This window comes from Giraffa tippelskirchi, chromosome 11, assembly GCF_054371585.1.
Source record: "Giraffa tippelskirchi isolate mGirTip1 chromosome 11, T2T-mGirTip1v1.2.pri, whole genome shotgun sequence".
Taxonomy (NCBI): Eukaryota; Metazoa; Chordata; class Mammalia; order Artiodactyla; family Giraffidae; genus Giraffa; species Giraffa tippelskirchi.
The window spans coordinates 26,773,862-26,799,621 of NC_137285.1; the positions used below are offsets into that span (position 1 = coordinate 26,773,862).

Consider the following 25,760-nt stretch of genomic DNA (forward strand, 5'->3'; position numbering starts at 1 on the left):
AGTGCTGCCTACCTTCTCGTGTGGTGAGGACATGGTTCTCATTGATACATCTGAAGGACTGACTTTTGACACTCCGTTTGCTCCAGAAACACACCATGTAGCAGGGTGGTGAACATGAAGTGAAGATAGTTAACAACATATAAAAAATTAGATTTTTTTCATCCCATAGGCCACCCCGCCCCCCTTTTAGCGAGGGCTTCTCATTTGAGAGGTGGTATGAAAGAATTACTGTTTGTTTTATTTCTGTAAAATTCGGATTTAATACTGCATTGTATGAAGAACCTCTAACAGCTTTGCACAAACCAACCTTATCAATTGCAGCGGCAGCAGCCCCGTTTCAGACCTCTCAGGCCTCCACCGGTGCTCCGAGACACCAGCCTGCCTCGACCTTCAGCACAGCACCTAGCCCAGCCCATCCTGCGAAACTGCGGGCTCAGACCACTGTCCCGGCCTCCGCCCCGGGCCCACCCCAGCCCCAGCCCCAGGCCCCCTCGCACCCGGCTGGGCAGAGCGCGCTGCCTCAGGGGCTGGTGCTCACCTCGCAGGCCCAGGCGCGCCTGCCGAGTAAGTGGCCTCGCCTCTCCCGGGTCTGCCACCTCTTTGCACAGGGACATTGTGTTCAGATGAGCGGCGTGTGAAGAGCCTTGCTGTCCACTCCCTTCGTCTCCCTGACCCTATGTCTGGTGCTGCCTTTCGCCACACTGTCCTTTCCAGTCCTTGGCCTACAGAGGGAGGCTCCACTCAGGGCCAAGGTCCAGGGTCTTGTCCTCTCTCTGTCCTTTCTCCTGGCCCCGTCCATCAGCTCTGCTTCCCTCCTGGGCTTGTGCTCCGCCTTGGTGGCTGAGGCTGGCACTTCTCCTTAGCAAGCCTTGGGCTCATCCTGTCAGCTTCCAGGGCCCCTCAGAGAGCAAAGGGCAGGGGAAGGAAAGCCTGTGAACTGCACTCCCACTTCCTGCTAGTCTCTTGGCTTATCACAAGATTTGAAGCTGCAATGAGTTATTATAATAAGTGAAACGTTTTGCAGTAGATCACTGACATTTTTTATAGAACTTTTTATTGTGACAAGTGTGATTAGCCTACTACCTCTGTCCATGCTGTAGTCAGAAGTGTACTGACAGAACTATCTGGGCTACACCATTTCTCAGATACCACCTGGGGCACCTTATTTGTTGGCACAAGTTATGTTGAGGCCTCTCTGGAAAGACAGGAGAAGGAAGTAGGGTCACGAGGAGACCCTGAGTTAAGTTAGTTTTCTCGTGTCACGCCTCTTTCATGCCAGCAGATGAAGAGCACTGATCCTGGTTCATTGCCCAGGGCAGAAGAGCCCTTGCATGTGTTTTGCGGGTGTTTTTGGCCTGGGGTAGTAGTCCCGTGGGGTGTCCTGCAGGAGCCATGCTTAGGGGAATGTGAGGGGCCAGGCCACCTTTCACTCTGGCGCCTCCACTTCTGGACTGGGGAGCTCACGGGAGAGTCATGTTTCTATGCACAAATCTCTGCGCCTCCTTTTCCGTTTCCCTTCCCTTGTTCACGGTTTCTGTGGGCAACATATCCTTGGGTGTTTTTCTAGTCTTTGGCTAACTATTCTCTTTATAGTATCACTAATAATTCTGGCATGAATTTTCATGGGAGGAACATTTAGACTCGAATATCAACCATTAGGTTTAAAGAAACCTTTGAAGCTATTGCTCAATTCCAGCTTGAAGGTAGCATCTTTTTGAGTTAGGTACATATGATCTCATCTGAGTTCTGTTTGAAAGAATTTAAGCAGTGTTAAATTTTGCATTTTTTCACAGAATTATAGGCCAAATCCTACAATCTAGTTCAAATTAGTGTGAATATTGTATCCGTAAACTGTGATGTATTTAAGTACATAAATACATTCCAAAATTTTGAAAAGGTTATGGGTATAATTGAAGCTAGTTCTGTATTTTATATCTGTAGTGATAAAATCTCATTTGTCTCTGTGAGCTAAATTGGATATGTACTTTCTCACATTTTAAAAATATTCTGAAATGAAGAGGTTGATATGAGAGTTTCAAAGTGTATGACTAGTACATTTCTGCTACTTTTGATGTTTGCTACTTTTTCTTGTTTGGAAAGAAAAGTAAAACGTTCCTTAATGGTTTGGTTAGTTATTAATATCTGATACTCTAAAATTTCTACCAGTTAGAATTAAGTAAGTTGACCATTAAAACCTGGTGTTAATTCTAATGGTTTTTTCTTTTCTATTAAAATATCTTCTGAAAGTGTTAGAAAGCAATACCTAATGAACGTTCCTGTGATGCTTTAGTTTGCTACAGACGGTCATTCTCTGTGACAAGTGCTTGTCAGTATAGCAGTCGCCAACCCTTCCAAAGAGTGTTCACTCCCATTTTGTCTGCATCTCTGCAGGTGGGGAGGTGGTCAAAATAGCCCAGCTGGCTTCCCTCGCAGGCCCGCCTAGCCGAGTCGCCCAGCCAGAGACCCCCGTGACCCTGCAGTTCCAAGGCAATAAGTTCACCTTGTCGCATAGCCAGCTCCGGCAGCTCACGGCTGGCCAGCCCCTACAGCTCCAAGGTAAGGCTCTCTGATGGGCGGTTACCCAATAGGGGCTTGACTGGGGCACCCCCCTGCAGCTGTGATTCCGGCCCCTTTAGCTCAGGTGCTTCACCTGGCAGTGGCCTAAATGAGTCTAACCTTGTAGGTGTTCTAAAGACGAGGGAGATGACTGGTAAATCACCCAGTGGCCTGGCCCTTGGTCCATATTACATAGAGGATAGTAATTAAAAAAATTTTTGAATACAGTTCCCTAGTCTAAAAATCAAAATAGAAATAATTGCTCCTTTCAGATTTTAGTGTGAGGTAAATTGCCTTCAAAACTCTAAAAGACTAGCAATTTACATAGGAGAAATTATTTTCTTTTATGTTCAGACAAAACTTCCAGACCACCTCTGGCTGAGAGTGGTATGTTCCTGCAGTAACTGCTTCTTGGAGGAAACAAGGGGCTGCAGTTTGAGTGGGATGTTAAAATTCATCCTCAGTGACTTGGCTGGAGCTCCCAGAGGTGGGGTCCGGCCACCTCCCCAAGCAGCCTCCCAAGACATATCATTCACGGCTTCTGTTGGGGCAGACAGTTCAGTTGTCAGCCCAGTCTGGGGTGTTCCAAGTGGATACCAGGGTCACACGTTAGCAGAATGGAGGCCCCCAGGAAGCCTGCAGCAAAAAAACGGTTTCATTTGGTTTACTCCATATTTCTCCAGTTTTTTGACCAGAAGGGCGAGGCTATCTCTTAAGAATTTCTGGTGCACTCTAGTTTTGGTAGAGTATAATTCCAGAGTGAAAGACTTCAGGACTAAATCACACAGAGGCTGAAAATGGCAGGTTTCTTAAATAGTGGTCATAGAGCCACAGAGATTTTTGATATTTCTTCATCTAGCTTGACCAGCTGGCACGCACCCAGTGTGTGATCTGGGGGCAGGACCCCCTTCACACCCCACCCACATGATGGCTCAGGCTTGGAGCAGACAGTGAGTGGGAACCTGCCTCGCTGCCTGAAATCTGGCATTGCAAGGAGTTGCAGAAGTTTTTCTTGATATTAAGCCAAGTGTCTTTGATCCTCAGAGTTTTCATTCATTGTGAATGTAGTAGTTCCATCTTTCTCTAGTAAACTGAACTTTGTGTTGCCTCATTGGAGTAAATTTGATTCTGGATTTTTGGTTTCTCACCTCATTCTGTACCTTTGGAAGTGGTTGTGGCTAGGGGATAGAAGGCACAGGTACCCCGTGACTGACCCGTGCCCTCTGCTTGCAGGCAGCGTGCTCCAGATTGTGTCGGCGCCTGGGCAGTCCTACCTGCGCCCTCCTGGCCCCGTGGTGATGCAGACTGTGTCTCAGGCGGGTGCCCTGAATGCCCTGGGAAGCAAGCCTCCAGCTGGTGGCCCAAGCCCCACGCCTGTGACCCCGCCAGGTAGAGTGGAGTGCTCTGAGCTGGAGGGATACTTGGCTTTGAAACCTCTTACCAACTCTCTTTGCTTCTGAGGCAGGTGGAGGGTGTTGATGGGTTCTGTAAGGCCCCAGAACCCGACAGTCCTGTTTGCGGCTGCCTCTGATTTCCACAGACGGCCCGTGTCTTCTGTGTCTCTTTTCTTTCTCTTTTGTTCCCAAAGGTCCTGGTTGAATACAACCAGCCGTCACTCACCTTAAGATTTTTTGTTTTGATTTTGCTCTAACAAGAGACTTGGAATCATGAGAAATTTTGCTTGTTCATGTTACAAATACATTTAGGGAACGTGCTAGAATTTCCCTCGGTCAGGTAACGGAACAGGGTTGTTCTGCCAGCTGGCTGGTGCTCCTCCCAGCACCCCCACAACCTGCTTCCTGCCAGGGTCCCTTGCTTCAGACATACCCACCCTCCTGCGGTGCTTGCTGGGGAGCCCATCTGTTGCACATGGGCGCTTCTTCAGGTTGATGTGTGGAGGTGGCAAGGACCTCTCCCAACTGGAACCCCTGGTCACTACAACCCATCTCTCTCAGGGGCTCTGTTGGTGGGGTGAGTGCTGGAGGGGCCTGGTCACTGCGCTGGGCCACTTGCAGTTCTACTTGTATTTGGTTGGCTTCGTGCTTCAGGTTTTCTCTCCCCAGAGGGTGCTCAGTTCTGTGAGGCCCCAGACTCCCAGCCTGACACCAGTCCAGCCACTGGGTTCTAGTCATCTCGACCCTTCCCCTTGCTCTCTGCAAGTGAATCCTTCTCAGTCCTCAGCCACCCCCTTCACAGTCCTCTTGGAGAAGTCTCTGTCAAGACGGGCAACATGGCTTGGCTGATGGGAGCAGACTGTCCTGGGCCCCGGCATCCCTCTGTCCCGGCACACAGGATTGATGCCGCTGAGATGCCAAGGACAGCAGAGCATAGGGCCCATGTGGCTGCTGCTCAGCGGGTTGGTGGGGAGGTTTGAGGTGCACACAGGGCTCTTTCCAAAGAGTCAGACCATGACGTTCACTTCAGATCATGGCCAGAGGGCAGGAATGCCTCACTGTAGGTTCTGAATGATTTACACTTGAGTTGACATATCCTAGAAATGTGCTCATGAAAGCCGAGGACACTCCAGGAAGCATGCCAGTGAAGGAGGGCCTCTAGAGGGCATGCCAGTAGTTTTGTGTGCCAGCCCTTCGTTTTTGCATTTGTAGTGGGCATGCCTGGTCGAGTGGCAGTCAGTCCCCTGGCTGCAGGAGAACCCGGAGCGGCCTCCAAACCAGCTTCTCCTGTCGCTGGCCCCACCCAGGTATGGTGCAGTAGACCCCAGGGCAGCATCGTGTCATCCCTGCACACACGAAAGTCCTTCTCGGAAGCTGCTTGTCACGGGGGAGGGTTGTGATACTAATATCTCACCGCCTCTATGAGGTGTTATCTGTTTACTTGCCATCAAAAACACTCTGTCTCCTTGAATTAGAGAATTAAAAACACTTTTTCTAATCAACTAGGCTTTAGGATTATAAAAATTACCTTTCCCATTTTTTTTTGTATGCTTCTACTAGTCTTCCAGACATTAGAAATGCTCACTGTGTCTGAAGAAATACTTCTCACGTTGGCAATGAAAACGGCGCTGTTTTCTCTGCTTGCTTTTCTGTCACGGTTTTCCGTGGAGCCTGGCCCACGAGTCTTAAGCGTGTTCTATGGCCAGTTGCCATGCACGAGGGACTCACAGGGCTCAGTAAGTCCAGCCATGCTCTTTCTCAGTAGCCATTTTCATCCCTGTTTTTGATGAAGGAGGAGAAGACCAGACTTCTGAAAGAGCGGCTGGACCAGATTTATTTCATCAACGAACGGCGCTGCTCCCGCTCCCCCATCTACGGCAGAGACTTGTTGGGGGTTTGTTCCCTGCCTGGCAGAGAGCAGGTGCCTTGGTTCAGGGCTTATGACCGTGGTCACGGGAAGGGGGCTGGGCCTGCAAGCAGGTACACATCGCCCTCGAAAAGTCACAGGGACCTGATTTTGACGCTGACTCAACGTCAAGAATCCCTCCAGGATGTCATCGACAGGTAAGGTAGAGTATTGTAAGCATTCTTTACTCACTCACTGTTGGTGGTGGTGTTCAGTCGCTAAGTCGTGTCTGACTCTTTGGAACCCCATGGACTACAGCACACCAGGCTCCTCTGTCCTTCACTATCTCCCGGAGTTCACTCAAACTCATATCCATTGAGTCAGTGATGTCATCCAACCTTCTCATCCTCTGTTGCCCCCTTCTCCTCCTGCCTTCAATCTTTCCCAGCATCAGGGTCTTTTCCATTGAGTTGGCTTTTTGCATCAGGTGGCCAAAGTATTGGAGCTTCAGCATCAGTCTTCCCAATGAATATTCAGGGTTTATTTCCTTTAGGATTGACTGGTTTGATCTCCTTGCCATCCAAGGGATTCTCAAGAGTCTTTTCCAACACCACAGTTCAAAAGCATCAATTCTTTGGCGTTCAGCCTTCTTTATGGTCCAACTCTCTCATCCATACATGACTACTGGAAAAACCATAGCTTTGACTAGACAGACATTTGTTGGCAAAGTGATGTCTCTGCTTTTTAATATGCTGTCTAGATTGGTCATAGCTTTTCTTCCAAGGAACAACTGTCTTTAATTTCATGGCTGCAGTCACTGTCCGCAGTGATTTTGGAGCCCCAAAAGATAAATGCTCACTGTGTTGCACCCCACCAACTTTTGTGGTTGTTTTGTGGACGTTCATCTTACTTCTTTCCCCAAGTTGTCCTTTGAAGTCTGTTCAGAATCGATTTTGGGGTCTTCAGCTTTGGCATCAGATGGTCTCTCCACCCTCCAGGAAAACTGTTCCCTGCCCTTTGGGTTGATTCCTTCCTATTTATCCCTCTCTCTCCACCAAAACCTGGCAATCACCGATCTTTTTACTGTTTGCATAGTTTTGCTTTTCTGGAATGTCTTATAGTTGGAGTCATACAGTAGGCAACCTTTTCAGGTGGCTTCTCTCACTTAGGAATGTGCATTTAAGGTTCTTCCATGTCTCATCAGGGCTTTATAACTCATATCTATTTAACACTGAATAATGTTCCATTGTCTGGAAGCACCCCATGCATGTGTTTAGCTAAGTCACTTCAGTCATGTCCAATTCTCTGTGACCCTGTGGACTGTAGTCCTCCAGGCTCCTCTGTCCGTGGGATTCTCCAGGCAGTAATACTGGCATGGGTTGCCACACCCTCCTCCAGGAGATCTTCCTAATCCAGGGATTGAACCCGCATCTCTTAAATCTTCTGCATTGGCAAGCGGGTTCTTTACCACTCGTGCCACCTGGGAAGCCTTGGAATCACCACAGTTTGTTTAAAAACATTCACGCACTGGGACTTCTTGGTGGTCTGCACTTCCAGTGCTGGGGGCACAGGTTCAATCCCTAGTTAGGGAAGAAAGATCCTGCAAGCCACCTGATGCAACTGAAAAAAATCAAAAACGTTTGCCTTCTGAAACACAACGTGGTTGCTGTGGAGTTTTGGCAATTATGAATAAAGTTGCTGCAGACATCCCTGTTTTTGTGTAGACATAGTTTTTAATTCCTTTGGGTAAATACCAAGGGATGTGATCACTAGATCTTGTGGTAAGAGAATGTTTAGTTTTGTTAGAAATTGCCAAACTGTCTTCCAAAGTGACTGTACTGTTTTGCATTCCCACCAGCAATGAATCAGAGTTCCTGTTGCGCCACATCCTTGCTAGCAATTGGTGTTGTCAGTGATCTGGATTTCAGCCATTTTAATAGATGTGTATAGTGGTATCTTGTTTTAATTTGCATTTCCATCATGACATGTTATGTTGAACATCTTTTCATATGTTTATTTGACATTTGTATGTCTTTGGTAATGTGTCTCTAAAGGTCTTTGGCCCATTTTTTAAAAATTTTTAATTTTTATGATTACAGTAGGACTGTTTTGACTATCCATTTTAAATACTGCAGTGTGTACATGTTGATCCCAAACTCTGTAACTATCGCTTCCCCTGTTTTTCTTATTGTTGCATTTTAAGAGTTCTTTGTATATTTTGGATAACAGCTCTTTAGCAGCTGTATCGTTTGCAAATATCTTCTTCAAGTCTGTTGTTTGTCTTTTCATTCTCCTGACTTTGTCTTTCACAGAGCAGATATAATATCGTCAAATGTCTGTTCAGTGTTCACATTTCTGATTATTTCATGGCTTTTTAATATCTCAAACCGGAGTCACAATGAGGTGCATACATAACATCAACTTATATCTTTTATGTATGTTTTAATCTAGGTTCTGTTTCCCCCTCTTTTTTTCCTTGCAGTTTATTTGTGGAGAAAATCTGGTGATCAGTCCTGTTCCATTGATCTCTTTGTTCTTTGACAGTATCATGCTGTTGATTACTGTAGTAAATCTTGAAGTCAGGTAGTGCCAGTCATCCGACTTTTTCTTATTCAGTGTTGTGTTGCCTGTTGTGGTCTGTTGCTTCTCCATATAAACTTCAGATTGAATTTATCACTATCTACAGAATAGCTGGCTGGGATTGAATTGAATGTCTTGATCAAGTGGGGAAGAACTGATGATGTCTTGACTATATTGGATCTTCCTATCCATGGTTATGGAATATCTCCATTTATTTAGTGCTTCTTAGGATTCATTGATTAGAATTTTGATCAGAAATAGTTTTCAGTTTGCCTGCAGCAAGGGAGAGGGCTTTCCTGGAGCAGGTGGTGTCTGCAGGTCGGGAGGTGGGTGTCCAGTCGACTCTCCGGGTCCTCTGAGTCGTCGTCTTGCTGCCCTTGGCAGGGCGTCCTCCTCCCAAGCCTGGCTCCCCTTCTGGGGACGCTGTGGCTGTAGCAGCTTCCGGGCTCACACCCTCCCCAGACCATCCAGGAGACAGAGTGCTTGTGTCCCGCCTCCGCACACATCCCTGTGCTCTCAGGGGGTAGGGGACAGTACTCTGCACTGCTTATTTTGATCTGGGCAGCCCTCACTGGCCAGCACCCACTCCTGTGGCTGCTGTGATGGTGTGTTCCAGCAGCCACGTCCCCCCCGTGTCACTGGAGTTAGGCACCCTGACTCCTCTCGTGACTCCCCACTGCCAGACGGTTCTGCCCTCTGCCTTCTCGAGCCTTCGCTGCCTGAGCCAGAGGGACTGCCTGGTGGAGGTGCCGTGGGTGTCGCCTGTGACATGCATGCTTTCTGCTTCTCAGGGTGGTGTGCGTGATCCCACCAGTGGTGGCCGTGCCCCCGCGCTTGTGGGTGGCAAGGCCACCCTCCCTCTACAGCCACAGGATGCGGCTCTTCCGGCACTGCCTGCGGGAGCACACGGCGCCCTATGCGCAGCAGCTGCAGCGGATGACGGCTCTGCACTCGCTGCGGTTCCCCGAGCTGAGGCTGGTCCAGTTTGACTCAGGTACCGGAGGCGTCCCGTCCTCTCTGCTCCCCATGTCGGGCTTACTCGCTTTGGATTATGAGATGCTGTCTGTGTCACTCCTTTCACAGGAAAGCTGGAGGCCTTAGCCATCTTACTTCAGAAGCTGAAGTCTGAAGGACGCCGAGTGCTGATCTTATCGCAGATGGTTCTCATGTTGGACATCTTAGAAATGTTCTTGAACTTCCATTATCTCACCTACATAAGAATTGATGAAAACGCCAACAGTGAACAACGGCAGGTAGGAAGGAAATCATTTCTTTTGTTACCGTTTATGCTTTGGTTGGGTTAACTTTGATCGCCAGTTTCTGAGCTGGTTTCTCGGAGCCGTGCGGTCTCAGTATTGTGCTATCTAAACAAAGGGAAGAACCTCTTAATGTCTCTGGACTTTAGCTGCACCCTTTGACATTTTTTCATAAGTCCTGTTACTTGGGAAATCCAGTTGACTAGATGTCTCAGAATCAAAATTGGTGATATGTGGGCCTTACAAGAACGAGATGGTTGTCCTTCAGGAAGTAGCCATGTGAAAACAGAAAAGCCCTCCTGACTGACTTATACTTAAAAAATGCAGGTTCAAATAATATGCCCAGTTTTTACTTGCCAGGTTAGCTGAGGGTAACTTGATTCCATCAGGCTGCTGGTGGGGGTGCAAATTAGGACACCTTTCTAGAAAGGAAGTTGGCAGAATGGGTTGTAAACCTTAAAAACGGATATATGGTTGGCCTAGTAATTCTGTATCTGAAGTGAAGTGAAAGTTATGTCCAAGTGTTTGTGACCCCATGGACATAGTCCATGGAATTCTCCAGGCCAGAATATTGGAGTGGGTAGCCTTTCCCTTCTCCAACAGATATTCCCAACCCAGGGATTGAACCCTGGTTTCCCACATTACAGGCAGATTCTTTACCAGCTGAGCCACAAGGGAAGGGAAGCCCAAGAGTACTGGAGTGGGTCCCCACCCAGGAAGCGAACCGGGATCTCCTGCATTGCAGGCAGGTTCTTCACCAACTGAGCTATCAGTGAAGCCCTTATTCTGTATCTAGAACTCCTTTTTCCTTGGGCAGCACCACGCTTCTTAAAGATATATCTACACAATTGTTGTCTGTGAAAGTGTTTGTAATAACCCTGAGTCGGGAGCAAAGTCCACGTCCAGGAGTAGAAGAGTGGGCCACTGTGGCCTGTGGGCCACAGGGCTTGGCGCTGTCCTGAGTGTCCCACAGGGTGAACCAGGAAGTCGTCCTCAGCAGTGTTTCATAACAGGTCTTGGTATCACAGTAAAGTGTTCCTGAGTGCAGACAAGCTGCTGGGCTGTGCATCGCATTACCCACTTCACATCATCCAGTACACGCAGGCCTCGCCATGCTGAGAAGGCCTGGAAGGCCACAGTCTGAAGTAGCAAATTCCCTGGAAAGGAATGTAACACATTGCAGTAAGTCCCCCACATACAAATGAGTTCTGTTCTGAGAGCATATTCGTAAGTCCAGTTTGTTCGTAAGTCCACCAAAGTTAGCCTAGGTCCCCAACTAACACGATCAGCTACGTCGCCACTGCTTTTACGTTGCTTCTGGACATTCTGGGCTTGAAATAAAGATGATGTACCACTATACTCTGTACAGTAAAGTGCACAAAATCACAACCACTTGTAGAGGATGCACTCACGTGACGATCTACACCAGACACATGAACTAACTTATGTGGTTGAACGTGCGAACTCACCTTTGCATCTTTGAAAGCTGGCAGCTTGAAGGTTCATGTGTAGGTGACTTACCGTATATAGAGAATTTCTTGAAGGAAGAGGGCTGGTCTCCTGCTAAAGTCTGCTTGGGCACTGATATCATTGTAGGAGGGACGTCGTGGGAAGGAAGCCATTTCAGCTGGAGGCACTGAGGGGAGTGGAGGGCCCTGCCCTTGGCTGGCTGCAGCTCCCTCGGCCTTACTCCAGGAGCTTTTGCTGTAAGGCTCCTGGCATTGCCGGAGGGTACATGAACAAGCACGCATCCCTCCCCAGGGAGACTCTGCTGTCCTCTGGGGCCTACACATGGAGCTGACAGTTCAGGGCGGGGGGCTGGCAGGCAACCTTCAAACAGGGTAGAGATGTTAGCTATCAGTAAGTGAAGGAGAGTGCACATGCCTGAAAGAACCAGGATAAAATGCTAAACTCCGATGTAATTGGAACACGAACCATGAGTCAAAGGAAAGACAAACTAAATAATTTCTAACTGATTAGCATCCGAACATGTTGGAGGTTTCCTGTCGTTGGTCAGGAGCGCTAATTCAGGAGCTTATCTCACCCCAGGAACTGATGAGGAGTTTCAACCGAGACCGGCGCGTCTTCTGCGCCCTCCTCTCCACACACAGCCGCGCCACGGGTGTGAGCCTGGTGGAGGCGGACGCGGTGGTTTTCTACGATCACGACCTCAACCCCGTGATGGATGCCAAGGCCCAGGAGTGGTGCGACCGGATTGGGCGGCGCAAGGACGTGCACATATACAGGTAAGGGGGCTGCCAGCGGGGCAGCCAGGGGTGGCTGCAGTGCACTGCAGAAGCTTCTGCCTCGTGTGTTTCCTATCCTTCAGGTGGGCTGACATTCTTGCTATCCTGTCTGTTCTTTCTTTACACTCAGCCTTGCTTGGGACGTAGTTGAGTTGTTTGCAGTGGTGACTGGGTTTGCTGCTGAGACACAAGTGCTGTCCTTCTAACATGTACCTATTATATTTCTTCTAGAGTCTCTGACCCTTACGAGGGTATCTCAGGTTTTAGCTTGTTCCAGGTATTGTCAAATGTAAATGATTTGTTATAACTTAACTGTGGCAGCTTGTAAACAGGCTACTGAAAGAATTTAAATCTTATAAGCAGTCATCCACACACAGCTGAGAAAAGCAGAGGAGGCTCTGCCTGTGTGTGGGCCCTCTGTCTGCCCATCTGGTGCCCAAATGTGCAGGCCTGTGACATGCCTCTCCCTTTGTGCTCCAGCCGCCTCTGGGAGGGGTCGTTGCAGAGTCTAGGGCAGCTGGCCCAGGGCTGGAACCCCAGCCCACGTGTATAACCCTTACCATTTTCAAGATGTAGTCATCCACACACTGTGTTTAAATAGCTTAATTTTTTTTTTTCATTGTAAATGTGTTACTTGTTCATTGAAAAGGAAAAAAAAAAAAAGGACAGCACACAGAGAAGGTAAATAGCGTGCCCAGTCGGCAGTTAGTAGCATTTTAGTGTCTTTCCAGACATATCCCCAATTTTTTAATATAAATTTGTTTTTAATAATTTTACTTATTTTTGCCTTTACTGGGTCTTTGTTGCTGCGCAGGCTTTTCTTTAGTTGAGGTGAGTGGGGGCTACTCTCTAGTTGCAGTGCACAGACTTTTCATTGCGGTGGCTTCTCCTGTTGCAGAGCACGGGCTCTAAGGCGCTCGGGCTGCACTAGTTGCGGCTCTCCAAGCTCTAGAGCACAGGCTCAGTAATGGTGGTACATGGGCTTAGTTGCTCTGCAGCACGTGGGATTTTCCTGGATCGGGGATTGAATTCATGTCTCCTGCATTGGCAGGCAGATTCTTTACCCCTGAGCCACCAGGGAAGCCCTCCCTGATTTTTTAAAATGTTCGTGCCAGCACTCTTACCATGTAATGCTGTTTTGTTTTAGCAATATATTTAGAAGCTGTTTCCATGCAAATATATATAAATCTGGTATATTGTTTATGTGATCAAATAATGTTTCATTGTGTAATTGCTTACCGTTGGCCCTTTAGCAGTTACTAGCTAGTAATGCGGAGAAGGCAATGGCAACCCACTCCAGTGCTCTTGCCTGGAAAATCCCATGGATGGAGGAGCCTGGCGGGCTGCAGTCCATGGGGTCGCTAAGAGTCGGACACGACTGAGCGACTTCACTTTCACTTTTCACTTTCATGCATTGTAGAAGGAAATGGCAACCCACTCCAGTATTCTTGCCTGGAGAATCCCAGGTACAGGGGAGCCTGGTGGGCTGCCGTCTATGGGGTCGCACAGAGTCGGACACGACTGAAGCGACTTAGCAGCAGCAGCAGCAGCAGCTAGTAATGGGGAAAACATTTTATTTTCAGTAGCCACAGTCTGTAGACACTCAGGGACGAGCTTGGCAGTAAAGGTGCAGGATGTGCAGGAGTGGAGGGTAAAGTTGTGAAAGGATGTAACCTGAGCAATGTCATGAACTCGGGACATGCTCTGTTCTGGGACAAGAAGACCTGGTTCACAAAACTGTAAAGTTTCCCCAAAGAGATAGTGAAGTTTAACATCATCTTAGCAAAAGCCCTGATCGTGGAAGTAAGGAGTGGTTACTGCAGCTTTTCAAGTAGCATGAAGCGGCAGCCAGGGGACTCTGGTCCTTGGGCTGCAGCCGCTAGACACAGGTTCCTTTGGGAAGTGCACAGTGACTTGGGGGCACCTGCCCACCATCGTCAGCACTGAGGGAGACAGGGCTTAAGGGGTCTGGAGTCCTGGGGGGTCTTTCCAGGTACAGGCCAGTGAGGGGACACGGCCGGCGGGCATGGGTGACGTGGGCCTCTGGGGCCAGCCCTTCTGCTGCATGGGAGGTGGTGGTATGGCTAACCCCATGTGGGGTAGTGGCCAGTCGACCCTGCAGGCCTCCAGTCCCGTCTGGCCACCACACAAAGGAAGCAGCTCAGAGCGCTGCCAGCATGCTGCTCCACACGGGTGCTGTTCTGCTGGGTGGTCCGGGCACCGTGGCACTCAGGCTGCCATCAGGCTCCCAGGGACTTAGCTGTCATGTGTGTGTCCGTGTTTGGTTTGTAGGCTCGTGAGTGGCAATTCCATTGAAGAGAAGTTGTTGAAAAATGGCACCAAAGATCTTATCCGAGAAGTGGCTGCTCAGGGAAATGACTACTCCATGGCGTTCCTCACACAGGTACTGTCATCCGTGAGGAGGCCTGGGGCGGGGGAGGGGGTGCCACACAATGACCAGAATGGGTGGGTTTAATGCTGTTGAGGGTTTGGTGGCTGGTGGTTTTCTGGGTGAAGAGGTCACGGGCTCAGTGATATGCATTTTTGTTTCAGCGGACGATCCAGGAGCTGTTTGAGGTTTATCCACCCATGGATGATACTGGCTTCCCAGTGAAGGCCGAGGAGTTTGTCGTCCTTTCTCAGGAACCTTCTGTCACAGAAACCATCGCACCCAAAATTGCAAGACCTTTCATAGAGGTAAGGATGGCTAGTGCCTGCTTGGCATCATTGGATCTGGAGCTTTGGGTCTGCCCCTGCAGCACCACTGTTCCCTCTCCCCAGGCTTTGGGCCTGATCTGTCAGCTTTCTCCTTCCCTGCTTTTGTTGTTGGTGATTTTAGCTGTAAAAAGAGGTGAAGGGTGCAGAAGAGAGTGGTATGCCCTCATCACCACCACCACTGCTGCCCGCTGTCACCGTTTCCACCCACACTTCTCGGGCCACCCTGCACTGTCCTGTGTGACCTTCTGCTCCAACCCCTCGGCCCTTGCCAGCTGCTGTCTCAGCACTCCCCCGTCGCAGTGTTGCTGGGCTGAAGGCAGCCCTGGTGTGAGCCCCACGTCCCCACTCTGAGGACAGGACTGCAGAGAACAGCAGCTGTTTCACTCAGCCATCTTTGTGGGTTATGTGCTGAGATGATATGCTTCAGGTTTATGAGATTGAGTAAAATCCTGCCTTGTGCGTTTTTGGCCCAGACGCTCACAGGTTGCACACTTGTCTCACAAGCTACTGTGCAGACACATCACGCACCCACCTGTCAGGGCCACCTCGCTCTCCTCCCTGAGGCTCTGCTCCCGTCCTGCCTCTTGGAGGGGCTTTTGGCTACAGGATGCCTCCTCTTCTATTTTTGAAACTTAACTGTTTGATTATTGAGTAGTAATAAATGCATGTGGTAAAATCTTCAAAAATTTATAATGAAAAGTAAGTCTTTTGCATCAGGTCCTCACTTCCCTCTCAGAGACAACCACTGTCTCTCACATTTTCTTCTAGGAGTTGTCTGTGGGTAATGTCAGGTGCATAGAAATACTTACAGCTGTTTCTGTATCAGGAGGAACAGATTTACGTTGTTGTTTTAAAAATAGGTGATAGGTGCCTTAGGCTTTTAAGAAAATCTCAAACAGCATGATGGGGACTTCTCTGGTCGTCCAGTGGTTAGGAATTCACTTTCTAATTCAGGACATGTGGGTTCAGTCCCTGATCGGGGAACTAAAATCTCATAAGCCTTGGGACAACTAAGCCCTGTGACACAACTACTGAGCCTGCACGCTCTTGGAGCCCGAGTTCCACACTGAAGACCTAGTGCACCCCAAATTTAAACAATAGATAAAAAACAAAACATAACTCTCAACTTTAGAAACACCGCCACCGCCTCCCCCCTGCAAACCCAAAGAAACATCATAACATAAACCTCGTAACAGAAATGATAGTGGGGAAACAGTAGGTTACTTCTCTGGGAGGTAATCATTAACCATTGGTAAAAATCTTACATGGATCTTGGAAGAAAAATGTGAGGTCTAAAGGCACGAGTGTTTGAGGAATGTGAGTGTGTCACACACCCTTGCTGTTGCTTCTTAGTGTGACTTAGAGACGTTGGCTTGACATGTTCTTTCAACATACAGGTTCTTTGAAATGTTCTGGTGGGTTGTCTTACACTGTATGTCAAACACTGTTCTAAGCAGTAAGGGTACAGTGTTGGAAAAAGACCTTTCGTCCTCCCCGGAGCTTCTGTTCTAGTGACAGGAGAGATGCCAGACCATCACCTCATGGAGATGGTGTGATGAGCAGTGTCTAGGAGTGTTATGGGTGGAGGGACAGCACCTCTGAATCTGGACAGCAGGAGTCATGTGTGGCCGGGGGTCAAGGGTGATGGAGACAGGCTGCCCAAGGACATGTGGCTTAGGACTATTATCTGGCTCTGTGTTGACACTGGGCTGGGGACCAGTTCAGAGGTGCAGGTGTAGGGGCCATGTGGGCGCATCTCTGGTTGAATTGCAGCTTGCTCTTGGCTGGTGAGCTTGATGTTCATTGGTAGTGTGGGTACTTTTTTGTGAGATGCTCGTTTGCATCTTTTTCTGTATGTGTGTTTTTTTTTTTTAAACTGGATTGTCTCTTTTTCTTAGTGGCTTGTTGGCATTTTTTCTACGTTCTGAGTGCAACGCCTTTGTGGGATACGTGTAAAATATATTCTCCCAATCTGTGGTTTGCCTTTTTTAATACTCTCTCTCTGTGAGCAGAAATTCATGGTTCTAATGCCACTGTCTTTGTCAAGTGATTGATGCTTTTGCGTTCTGAGAGGTTCTCCTTTACTTTCTTCTAGATGTTTCAGTGTTTTATCCCTCATGCTTAGATGGACAGTCTGTCTGAAAATAATTTCTGGGTATCGTGTGAGGTTGGGTTACCTTTTAAACTTTGAAGATTTGCCTAGTTGCCCTGAAAAGAGGTGCCAGTTCTTAACTGAATCCTCTAAGCTACATGATTGCCCCCACCACCACCCCCCACGTGACCGTGTGTGTCTTGAATCTGCCAGGCCCTGGCAGGTATACCTCCTGACTGTCAAGAGAGGAGCACGTGGCATCTGCTAGTCTAATTTGCGTTTCTTGAACGGTGGTGCCAAGGACTGTCTTCCTGGGGGTTTGATTTCTGTCTACACCACGGACCAGGGCCTGTGTCACATGAAGTGCCCTCGTGGTGGGACTGGGGCAGGAAGGTGGGTGTCGGGTGTGAGATGGAACGAGACACCCCATCCTGCTCTGTTCTTTGAGTCTGGGGGCCTTGCTGTGCGTGTGGGCCTGTGTCCTGAGGCCCTTCCCCAGGGTGTGTGGGGGTCCGAGGAACACACGCATCGCTGTGGGGGTGGGGCTCAGTGTGCAGTGTGGGCGTGTAGTCAGGTCTGTACGTGGCTCTTTTCCAAGACCCCTTATTTAAAGTGTTCAAAGCATATTAAAGTCACCCCACGCAGCATGTGCGTCCTACAGGCCCTCAAGAGCATCGAGTACCTGGAGGAGGAGGATGCCCAGAAGCCGGCCGAGGAGGCCGTGCCCAGGTCGCCTGACTCCAGCAGTTCCAGGTGGGACGAGGAGCGCTCGCAGCTGGAGGAGTTAGCGGACTTCATGGGGCAGGTTTGGGCGTTTTCTCTTCTGGGTTTCTACTTCAGTTTTTCTTTATACCTAAATATTTTAAGCACATGACCTTTCTGTGAGGCATTTCTTATTCATTCTTGACCAAGACCAGTCACTATGTTGATTCAGGTGCTGGTGGGGGGTTATATGAGGAGCTAAATCCTTGTGAACTTGCTATTAATTCTGTTCAAAAAATGCATTTTGAAACAGCTCACACCAATTGAAAAATATGCTTTGAATTACCTGGAATTATTCCATACTTCCATTGATCAAGAAAAGGAGAGAAGTAGTGAGGTAAGAGATTGTACTTTTGACCATCTTCACGTGTGAGAATCTCAAATTCTTCAGTGTTAAACTGGGTTGGAAGTAAGCGTGACTCGCCCAGAATTCAAGGCATTAAAATCAAACCCCACCCGTATGTAAACTGATCAGATGGGCAAAGCCTCAGAAACCCAACACCAGGCGGTTTTCCTTGGTTTTGAAGCAGCTCGGTACTTGGTTAGAGGGTCATGTATTGGGAAGAGGAAAAGGGGCCAGGGGCCGGGGGCCAGTGCAGGGCGGCGATGGGAATGGCCGGTCTTCCCGCAGGGTGCTGTGCTGACCGCCGTGCGTGAGTGGGAGGCCCGGAATGCACGGAGCCTGCGGGAGCAGGAGGCCAGGGCGCGGCTGGAGCAGGAGCAGGAGCAGCTCCTCACCTACACCCGGGAGGATGCCTACAGCGCGGTACGGGCATCCCCCCCAGGCCTCCTGTCCACCGGGGGGCCGGTGGGACAGACCCAGGGCCGGCGGGATGGGCCTGTCTCGGTCCGGCACCGGGTTAGAGGGTTTCTGTTCCCTGCTGCTGGCTTTCCCCACCGTCATGTCGGCTGTGATGGAAGCGCAGTTTAGGTCTTGGCAATAGCGGTGCTGCGTGCTTGTTTCGAAGGCTTATTAACTGACATGAAGGTAGATAGTTGAACCTGCTCGCAGCTCAAAGCGAGAGCTGCGTGGACCTGAAAAGCCTCCCCCTTTCCCGCAGGAGTTTGTGTGTGAGGGCGCTGACGGGCAGACGGAGGTCATGCCGGTGAGTACCTGTGTCCCCATGCCCCCAGACCCCTGCCTCCCTCCGTGCTGGGCTGGCTGCCCCTGTGGCCACACAGCTCAGGCTTGTCCCTCCTGCACGCAGCTCTGGACGCCGCCCACACCCCCCCAGGACGACAACGACATCTACATTGACTCGGTCATGTGTCTCATGTACGAAACCACGCCCATCCCCGAGTCCAAGCTGCCACCCGTGTACGTGCGGAAGGAGCGCCGCCGACACAAGACAGACCCCTCAGGTGGGCTTCCGTGCCGGGAGAGGGCTAGCGGCTGCCAGTGGCCTCGGTGATCTTCCCCGCGGCCTCTCCGCTCCCCACCTTGGCCCGCTGACCTGCTGGCTGAAGCTGTTTTCCGTGCAGCTGCAGGCAGGAAGAAGAAGCAGCGGCATGGGGAGGCTGTGGTGCCCCCAAGGTCACTGTTTGACCGCGCGACCCCGGGCATGTTGAAGATCCGCCGGGAGGGCAAGGAGCAGAAGAAGAACATTCTGCTGAAGCAGCAGACGCAGTTTGCCAAGCCTCTGCCGACTTTTGCCAAACCTACCACTGAGTCTGGACCGGACAACCCCGAGTGGCTCATCAGCGAGGACTGGGCATTGCTGCAGGTGAGTCCGAGGCCCCGACCTTGGCTGGCCCTGTCGTTGGGGCCCTTGGAACAGGGGGTTGGGGCAGGAGGGCGGCGGGGAGCGTCCGACGGGCAGGGCCTTGACCTGCGGGTCCTGAACCCGATCCTCCAGGCCGTGAAGCAGCTCCTTGAGCTGCCTTTGAACCTCACAATCGTGTCCCCGGCCCACACGCCCAACTGGGACCTGGTCAGCGATGTCGTCAACTCCTGCAGCCGCATCTACCGCTCCTCCAAGCAGTGCCGGAACCGCTACGAGAATGTGCTCATCCCCAGGGAGGAGGGCAAGGTGAGGCTCATGGGGGCTGGAGGGCTAGGCAGAGGCGGGTGAGGGTGTGCAGTGCTGGATAAGGCCCTGAGAGGGGGTGGCTCGGTCATAGTTACTGCCGGCAGTGATCTGGGTGCTGAGATCCCACCTCATAGGCAGCTGCTGCACTGCTGTGTCCTCTAGAAAGTTCTGTGTGCTATCTCTTGGCCCCGGTGCCATCCGAGGGCTTTCTCCTTCCCGGGTTCGGTGAGTAGAAGGGCCCCTGCTCTCTGCGGTCACCTGACGTGAAGGAGGGTCTGTCCGTGCGGCCACCTCAGTGCCTTGCTGCAGGGGGTTGATGGGTGCTAGACACCCTGGTCCTAGCTGCAGGTGTTGTGGACACTGACTGCAGACGTGGTGTGTCATCAGGAGACCCAGCCCCACAGTCACCATGGCTGCTGAGAATGTCTCCACTGTGGCACCTTTTCTCATCCCCCTTGAACTTTGTCTCTTGCCATTTCTCCATCTGCTCTGTCATCACCTTCCTGCCTTTGGGAGTGGGTCCACAGCCTCCATGTAGAAAGCCTCTGTGTGCAGTGTTGGGCCTGCAGCTTGTGGCCTTTGGGGTGATGGTCCTCATGTCCAGTCACAGAACAGGAGCGATGACCTCATCTCTGCCTGGGACCGGCCGAGGCAGATGTAGCAGCAGTAGACATCCTGAGCTCTGATGAAGTTTGCTCCTGTGTTTCTAATTCATGAACGTTATTTACTTTTTTTCTATAAGCATCCTTTAACAAATCTCAAGTTTTCAATTTTCTAAAAACAGTTGTCTCCGGATAAGACATGTTTGTTTCCTCGTTTGAAAACAATCACCAGAAAAGCAGTCTCCTCAGGACACCATTTTGCGATGCTTTTATCAACAGGGCTTCCAGTGTCAGGCCCATTTGGGAAGCATTTCTAACAATTGTCATAACTTGGATATGGTAAATCATCAAGCTGAAACTTGATGCTCTGTTACAGCTCATGTGTGAAGCTAAAGAAAACGGCAAAGGTCGTTTATAGCGTTTGAAGGTGGTGTTCTGAATAAACTGGAAAGCTTATTAAGTGCCTGTGCAGCAGAGCATAGAGTGAGGTTAGAAATGAACCGTATTCCAGTGACCGGCAGGCACACAGTGTCCAAGGTGTTTCACTCCTGCGTGTGGGGATTTGCTACTTTGCGTTAGAGCGCTAGTCCATAGAGGCATCCTACATGGACGACCTGCTTGCACCCATTGAAGCAGGGGTGGTCAGATGTGTTACATCTACAGGAGGGACTCACTCAGCCTCTGTGGGGTGGCCTGCAGGCTGGGAGGGACCACCCTGAAGTTCTACAGGAGCAAGGAGGTGCCTGGTTTCACCATCGGGCTCATGGAGGAGAGAGTCCCAGACACAAATAATGCTAGAGTCCCGTCCTTCACGTCCACTGGGGGCCAGAGGGCCCTGGAACGGCAAGCCGGTGCCCAGGGGTGGATCACAGTCAAGGTTTCCTGGCTGTCGGTGGCTTGCCATGTGACCCAGCCACTTGGCCTCACTGCTGTCTCCCCAGCTGGAGGCATCCCCTTCTTCCTCCAGGGATGAGCAAGGAGGCCTTGCACAGGCTGGGGAGTGTGGTTGGTGGATGATGGCCGCTGTGTCATTGCTGTTCTGTGTTGAGTCCCAGAGAGAAGGTCAGGAAGAAGGGGCTCAGTGGTTTCACATTAGGCTCCCAGTTGGGGACCCCGTTCACAGGTCAGTGTCTGACTGCTGTGCTGCCCTGTTCTGTTTCAGAGTAAGAACAACCGTCCTCTGCGCACAGGCCAGATGTACGCCCAGGACGAGAACGCCACGCACACCCAGCTGTACACGAGCCACTTTGACTTGATGAAGATGACCGCCGGGAAGAGGAGCCCCCCCATCAAGCCCCTGTACGCTTCCTGTGTCCCCCAGTGCTGGCCGTGCGGAGTCAGTGGGGGCTTGTTCTCACTGTTGGCCTTCCCTTCCTTTGCGTTTTCCTTTGTTCAGTAATTCTCTCTCTTTCTGTGTTGCAGGCTTGGCATGAATCCCTTTCAGAAAAACCCTAAGCACGCTTCTGTGTTGGCGGAAAGGTATTACTGTGTTTGTGATACACTTTTAACTATTTGAAAATGACCTCATTTTAGGGCTTTCTTAAACTCTACAAGTTCAGTGAGTTATTGTGCAGAGAGTGTGTCCAGGCATCAGTTGAGGGTGGTGTTGAGATGGAGAGTGCCCGGCTGGCTGGTGTCCCCATTCACATGATGAGGGGGTATCCTGCCTGCAGTGTGACGGGCTCCAGGAGGGAGAGCGGCTTCTCCTTCAGCTTCTCTGTGCTGGCAGATGTCTTGTTGGCTCTTCCCTGAAAATATATGCTGTTGGGGTGGGTGTTCTTGCTTTGAAATTTTGCAAAGAAAAAAAAAATGACTAGGTAAATGGGTAGCAAGACGGGTCGGTGTGAAAGAGCAGTGACAGAGAACTGTGCAGTCTGAGTTGCTTGGCATCTGGGTATTGGCTATAAAATCCCTGCCACTTTCTGTGTGTTTGCCTTCTTAAAATTCGTGGAGGAAAGAACAAGTTCAGATGGAACTAGGTGCCACTCGGGCTTAAGCTTCCCTTGTAACCAAGCAGGTTTTGCAGATACTGCCGGACACGGGCCTGTACCTGCTAAGAGTCCCGGCCCTCCCAGCCGCACCAAGCGCCCAGGCCTGTGCTGTGCACCCCTCCATGTGCCCCGGCAGTCCCTGCCTCACAGCTCTGCCTCGTGGGTCGCTCCATCTGGGTTGGTCTCCCCTGGCATGTTGGCCTCTCCCCTTGCCTCACTCTCACATGTCATCTTTTTCTTGTGGGAGCTCACACCCCAGCCCCTCTCTGTGTCTCTTCACGGTGCAGATTGTCTTTGCATCTTTATTTGAATATAGGGGCAGCTGGATGGGTTGCAGGGCAGCCTTGGGGGACTGAGTGTATTGACATGGGTGGTCAGAGGATGGGAGACAAAGCGCTGGGTGGGCTGGGGACACGTGACGTGGGAGGGCTGGCATCCAGAGGTACCAGACAGGTGCAGCACAGCATCTGGGCCATGCTGGTGAGCCTCCCTGAGACGTGGAGGGAGCGCACAGGGCAGAGCCAGCCTTCCTGTGACTGTCATGGGGGGCAGGGGGTGCAGGAACCTCAGAAACAAGGGTGCTGTGAGAGGTTGGAGAGGACCATCGGGTGCTCATAGTACTAGGTGAGTAACCGGCTGACCTCTCCTGAAGGCCCCTTGGAGGAGGGCTGATGCTCAGGGCAGGTGGGGTGAGCAGTTTGCTGTGCTGGGTGGAGAGGCAGGCAGTCTGCTCTGAGGGGCACAGTGCTGAATGGCCTTCTTGTCCCTACATGCTTGGGGCACCTTGATATCCTGGGCGCCCAGCCAAGTACCGCTGCAGAGGGGAGTCAGGCCCAGGCCCACCTTCTGGGAGTTCCTGTTGGAAGGGCATCCTTTCCCCTTCCCAGGGCTGGCCCGCCAGGCACCCTGGCCTGTGGGGCTTTGTAGGAGTCATGTCCCAGCACTTGGCAGGATGGGAAATGGGGGATTTGGGTTCCTAGAATGTTTGTCTGCTTTAGAACTTGAAATACATTTCTCTTTTTTTTTCGTCTTTAGTGGCATCAACTACGACAAACCCCTGCCTCCTATTCAGGTCGCGTCCCTCCGGGCAGAGCGCATTGCCAAGGAGAAAAAGGTATGGTGCAGTGGGCGGGCAGGGCCCAGAGGGGCTGGGGTGGTCTGCTGGGCCGACTCCTTCCCATGACGCTGTTCCTTCCTGCCCCTGTAGGCGCTGGCTGACCAGCAGAAGGCACAGCAGCCGCCCGTGACACAGCCCCCACCGCCCCCGCCTCAACCGCAGCCCCCGCCGCCCCAGCAGCCGCCTCCGCCTCTGCCCCAGCCCTCAGCAACGGCCAGCCAGCAGCCTGCGGGGCCGCCTGCCGTCCAGCCCCAGGCTCAGGCACAGCCCCCTGCACAGCCCGCGCCACCCCCACCAAAGGCGCCCTCTGCGATCACGACGGTGGGCAGTGCCGCAGTGCTGGTGAGAAGGAACAGGGAGGTCGGTCGGGTCCAGCACACCCATCAAGGGGTCCCGCAGCTTCCAGCGCAAAGCCCTTCAGAGGCCCAGTCTCCCCCCTCGAGGAAGTGGCTATTTCACCTGAGTCACCCCACAGAGGCCCAGCTCTGCTCCCCGGGCTGCTTAGCTCAGTAGAGATGTGGGATGCAAGGCCGCTCTTCTTGGTGGAGGAGACAGGAAGTTTGGGATTAGAGCTTTGTGAAGTGTTAACTGTGAAGAGGTCAACCTCTGCAGACTTGCAGAGCAGTTAGTGCAGACCTCCCTTTCCCGACCCTGCCCCCCCCCCCCGAAGCTTGTGCACCGTGAGAGGGAGGCAGTAAAATGTGTTTAGAAAAGAACGGTATCTGATGGTCTCAAGCAGCGTGCCCTACCATGTGCTCACTCTGTGCATGGTGACACATAAGAATCCCCCGTGGGAAGACACCACTGCCCGGCGTGGGATGGCTTTGTTATACAGGGTCGTTTCCTCCTCGTGTTCTTTACTGCATTTGCCACAGTGGTGTTTTTGTGGGCACTTGGACAGCTTTGTCCTTCCTTGTTCAGAAAACTAAGCACCTGTTTGGTGTGAGAGCTGCTCTCTGCCCAGTGGTAGGTGGTCAAGAAGACTTTCTGCAGGGCTGGCGCCTAGCCTGTAGCCAAGTGACACTAGTCAGAGAAGAATGGAAAGAAGCAAGCACAGAGGCCCTGAGTTTGACAGATATGGGGTTAAAAGGATCAGCATGGCTGGAGCTTGGTGACTGAGGCACAGACCCAGCAGTGTGGGAGGAGGTGGGAGAATGGGTAGGTGTGTGGGGAGAGATGGGACTAAAGTCGGCCATGTGGTCTGAGTAACCGCGATTAAGGCTTTGAATTTTATCCTGATGAAATGGAAGGCTTTGGAGCATCTGCGCAGGGGAGAACTTGACCTGAAATTCAAATGGTTTCCTTCCTTCAGCAGGCAGGAGCTATCAAAACATCTGTCACAGGGACGAGCATGCCCGCGGGTAAGAAGCCTCACGGGTAAGATGCCACAACTGGAGGTGAGTTCTCTCCCATCCTCCTGCCTCACACCCTCTCTCTCTGCAGGCACCGTGAGTGGAAATGTGATCGTGAACACCATCGCTGGCGTCCCCGCCGCCACCTTCCAGTCCATTAACAAGCGTCTGGCTTCGCCTGTGGCACCTGGAGCCTTAACTGTGAGTTGTCCCTGCTCCTGGGTGTTTTGGGTGATGTGCATGACCTAGGATGCTGCCAAAGTTATCTGGTTTTTTAAAAAGAATTCCATTGGTATAGAAAATACTGATCTAGTCTGAATTTCATAAAATACCAAGAACATTCAGGTGTGCAGAGGATGGTTTCCACATTGTTCTTTTTGAGGGAGAGGGTGTTGAATCCCCTACCGTGACTCCAGGAGGAGGAAGCGGGTGAGAGCGTGTCTCTGACCCCATGGATGGGGTACCCCGCGTGCCATACTGACAGGTTAGCCTGTGAGTGGACTCTGTCCGTTGCACAAGTATAGGAGTGGACAGTGCTAGATTGGGCACGAGGCAGGGTGGTGGGTTTCTGGGATATCTAGGCCCACAAGTAGGAAGTGAGAAGGGGCCAGACCTGGGCAGAGGGAATGACACAGAGCGGCAAAAGCCCTGAGCGTGAAACCAGAAGATACACCTGCTGGGCTGTGGTGTTTCACCATAAAAGGCAAACGTGAACAACTGAAATTGACAAGTTTACATTTACCTCCTGAGTTCCAGTTTAGTCTCTGACCTAAAGATAACATGTGCCCCGAATGAGAAGAAGCTGCTTCAGAGTCAGCAGCGCATTTGGCAAATAGAGTGATGTCCTTCTTGGGTATTTTTTAAAAATTTACTTATTTGGCTGTGCTGAGTCTTCGTTGCTATGCGAGGGCTTTCTCTAGTTGTGGCGAGTGGGGGCTGCTCTCCAGTTGCGGTGCACAGGCTTTTCATTGCAGTGGTTTCTCTTGTTGCGGAGCACGGGCTTAGTTGACCTATGGAATCTTCCCGGAGCAGGGAATTGAGCCCGTGTCCCCTGCATTGGTAGGTGCATCCTTTACCACCACCACCAGTAGGGAAGGCGCCTCTTGAGTTTTGAAAAATGTCTTTGCTGTGCAGATGTTGCTGGTAGTGATATGGATGCATGGTGTTGGCAAAAGGATAGACACACAGATCCATGGAGTAGGATAGAGAGTCCAGAAA

General features: G+C 51.0%; 1 protein-coding gene and 1 non-coding gene across 14 annotated transcripts in view; both read left to right on the plus strand.

Annotated features, from left to right (window-relative positions):
- Positions 1-25,760, plus strand: part of EP400 (E1A binding protein p400) — a 103,237-nt gene that overhangs the window by 58,360 nt on the left and 19,117 nt on the right. For 11 of the 13 annotated variants that reach the window (XM_081541748.1, XM_081541750.1, XM_081541749.1 and 8 more), the window contains 23 exons: positions 322-564; positions 2,392-2,556; positions 3,790-3,945; positions 5,163-5,257; positions 5,743-6,014; positions 9,168-9,370; positions 9,460-9,629; positions 11,682-11,878; positions 14,171-14,282; positions 14,432-14,575; positions 17,350-17,493; positions 17,704-17,787; positions 18,082-18,216; positions 18,512-18,556; positions 18,659-18,812; positions 18,933-19,174; positions 19,307-19,480; positions 21,245-21,381; positions 21,505-21,561; positions 23,109-23,187; positions 23,281-23,532; positions 24,503-24,551; positions 24,634-24,743. In XM_081541748.1, the coding sequence (XP_081397874.1) occupies positions 322-564; positions 2,392-2,556; positions 3,790-3,945; positions 5,163-5,257; positions 5,743-6,014; positions 9,168-9,370; positions 9,460-9,629; positions 11,682-11,878; positions 14,171-14,282; positions 14,432-14,575; positions 17,350-17,493; positions 17,704-17,787; positions 18,082-18,216; positions 18,512-18,556; positions 18,659-18,812; positions 18,933-19,174; positions 19,307-19,480; positions 21,245-21,381; positions 21,505-21,561; positions 23,109-23,187; positions 23,281-23,532; positions 24,503-24,551; positions 24,634-24,743 (3,419 nt within the window). The remainder of the gene's footprint in view (positions 1-321; positions 565-2,391; positions 2,557-3,789; positions 3,946-5,162; positions 5,258-5,742; positions 6,015-9,167; positions 9,371-9,459; positions 9,630-11,681; positions 11,879-14,170; positions 14,283-14,431; positions 14,576-17,349; positions 17,494-17,703; positions 17,788-18,081; positions 18,217-18,511; positions 18,557-18,658; positions 18,813-18,932; positions 19,175-19,306; positions 19,481-21,244; positions 21,382-21,504; positions 21,562-23,108; positions 23,188-23,280; positions 23,533-24,502; positions 24,552-24,633; positions 24,744-25,760) is intronic. The other 2 variants (XM_081541754.1, XM_081541759.1) reach the window with 2 other exon arrangements.
- LOC145528080 (small nucleolar RNA SNORA49) lies at positions 11,308-11,437 on the plus strand. Its single transcript, XR_014070151.1, has one exon. It is a non-coding gene; the product is annotated as a small nucleolar RNA SNORA49 (small nucleolar RNA).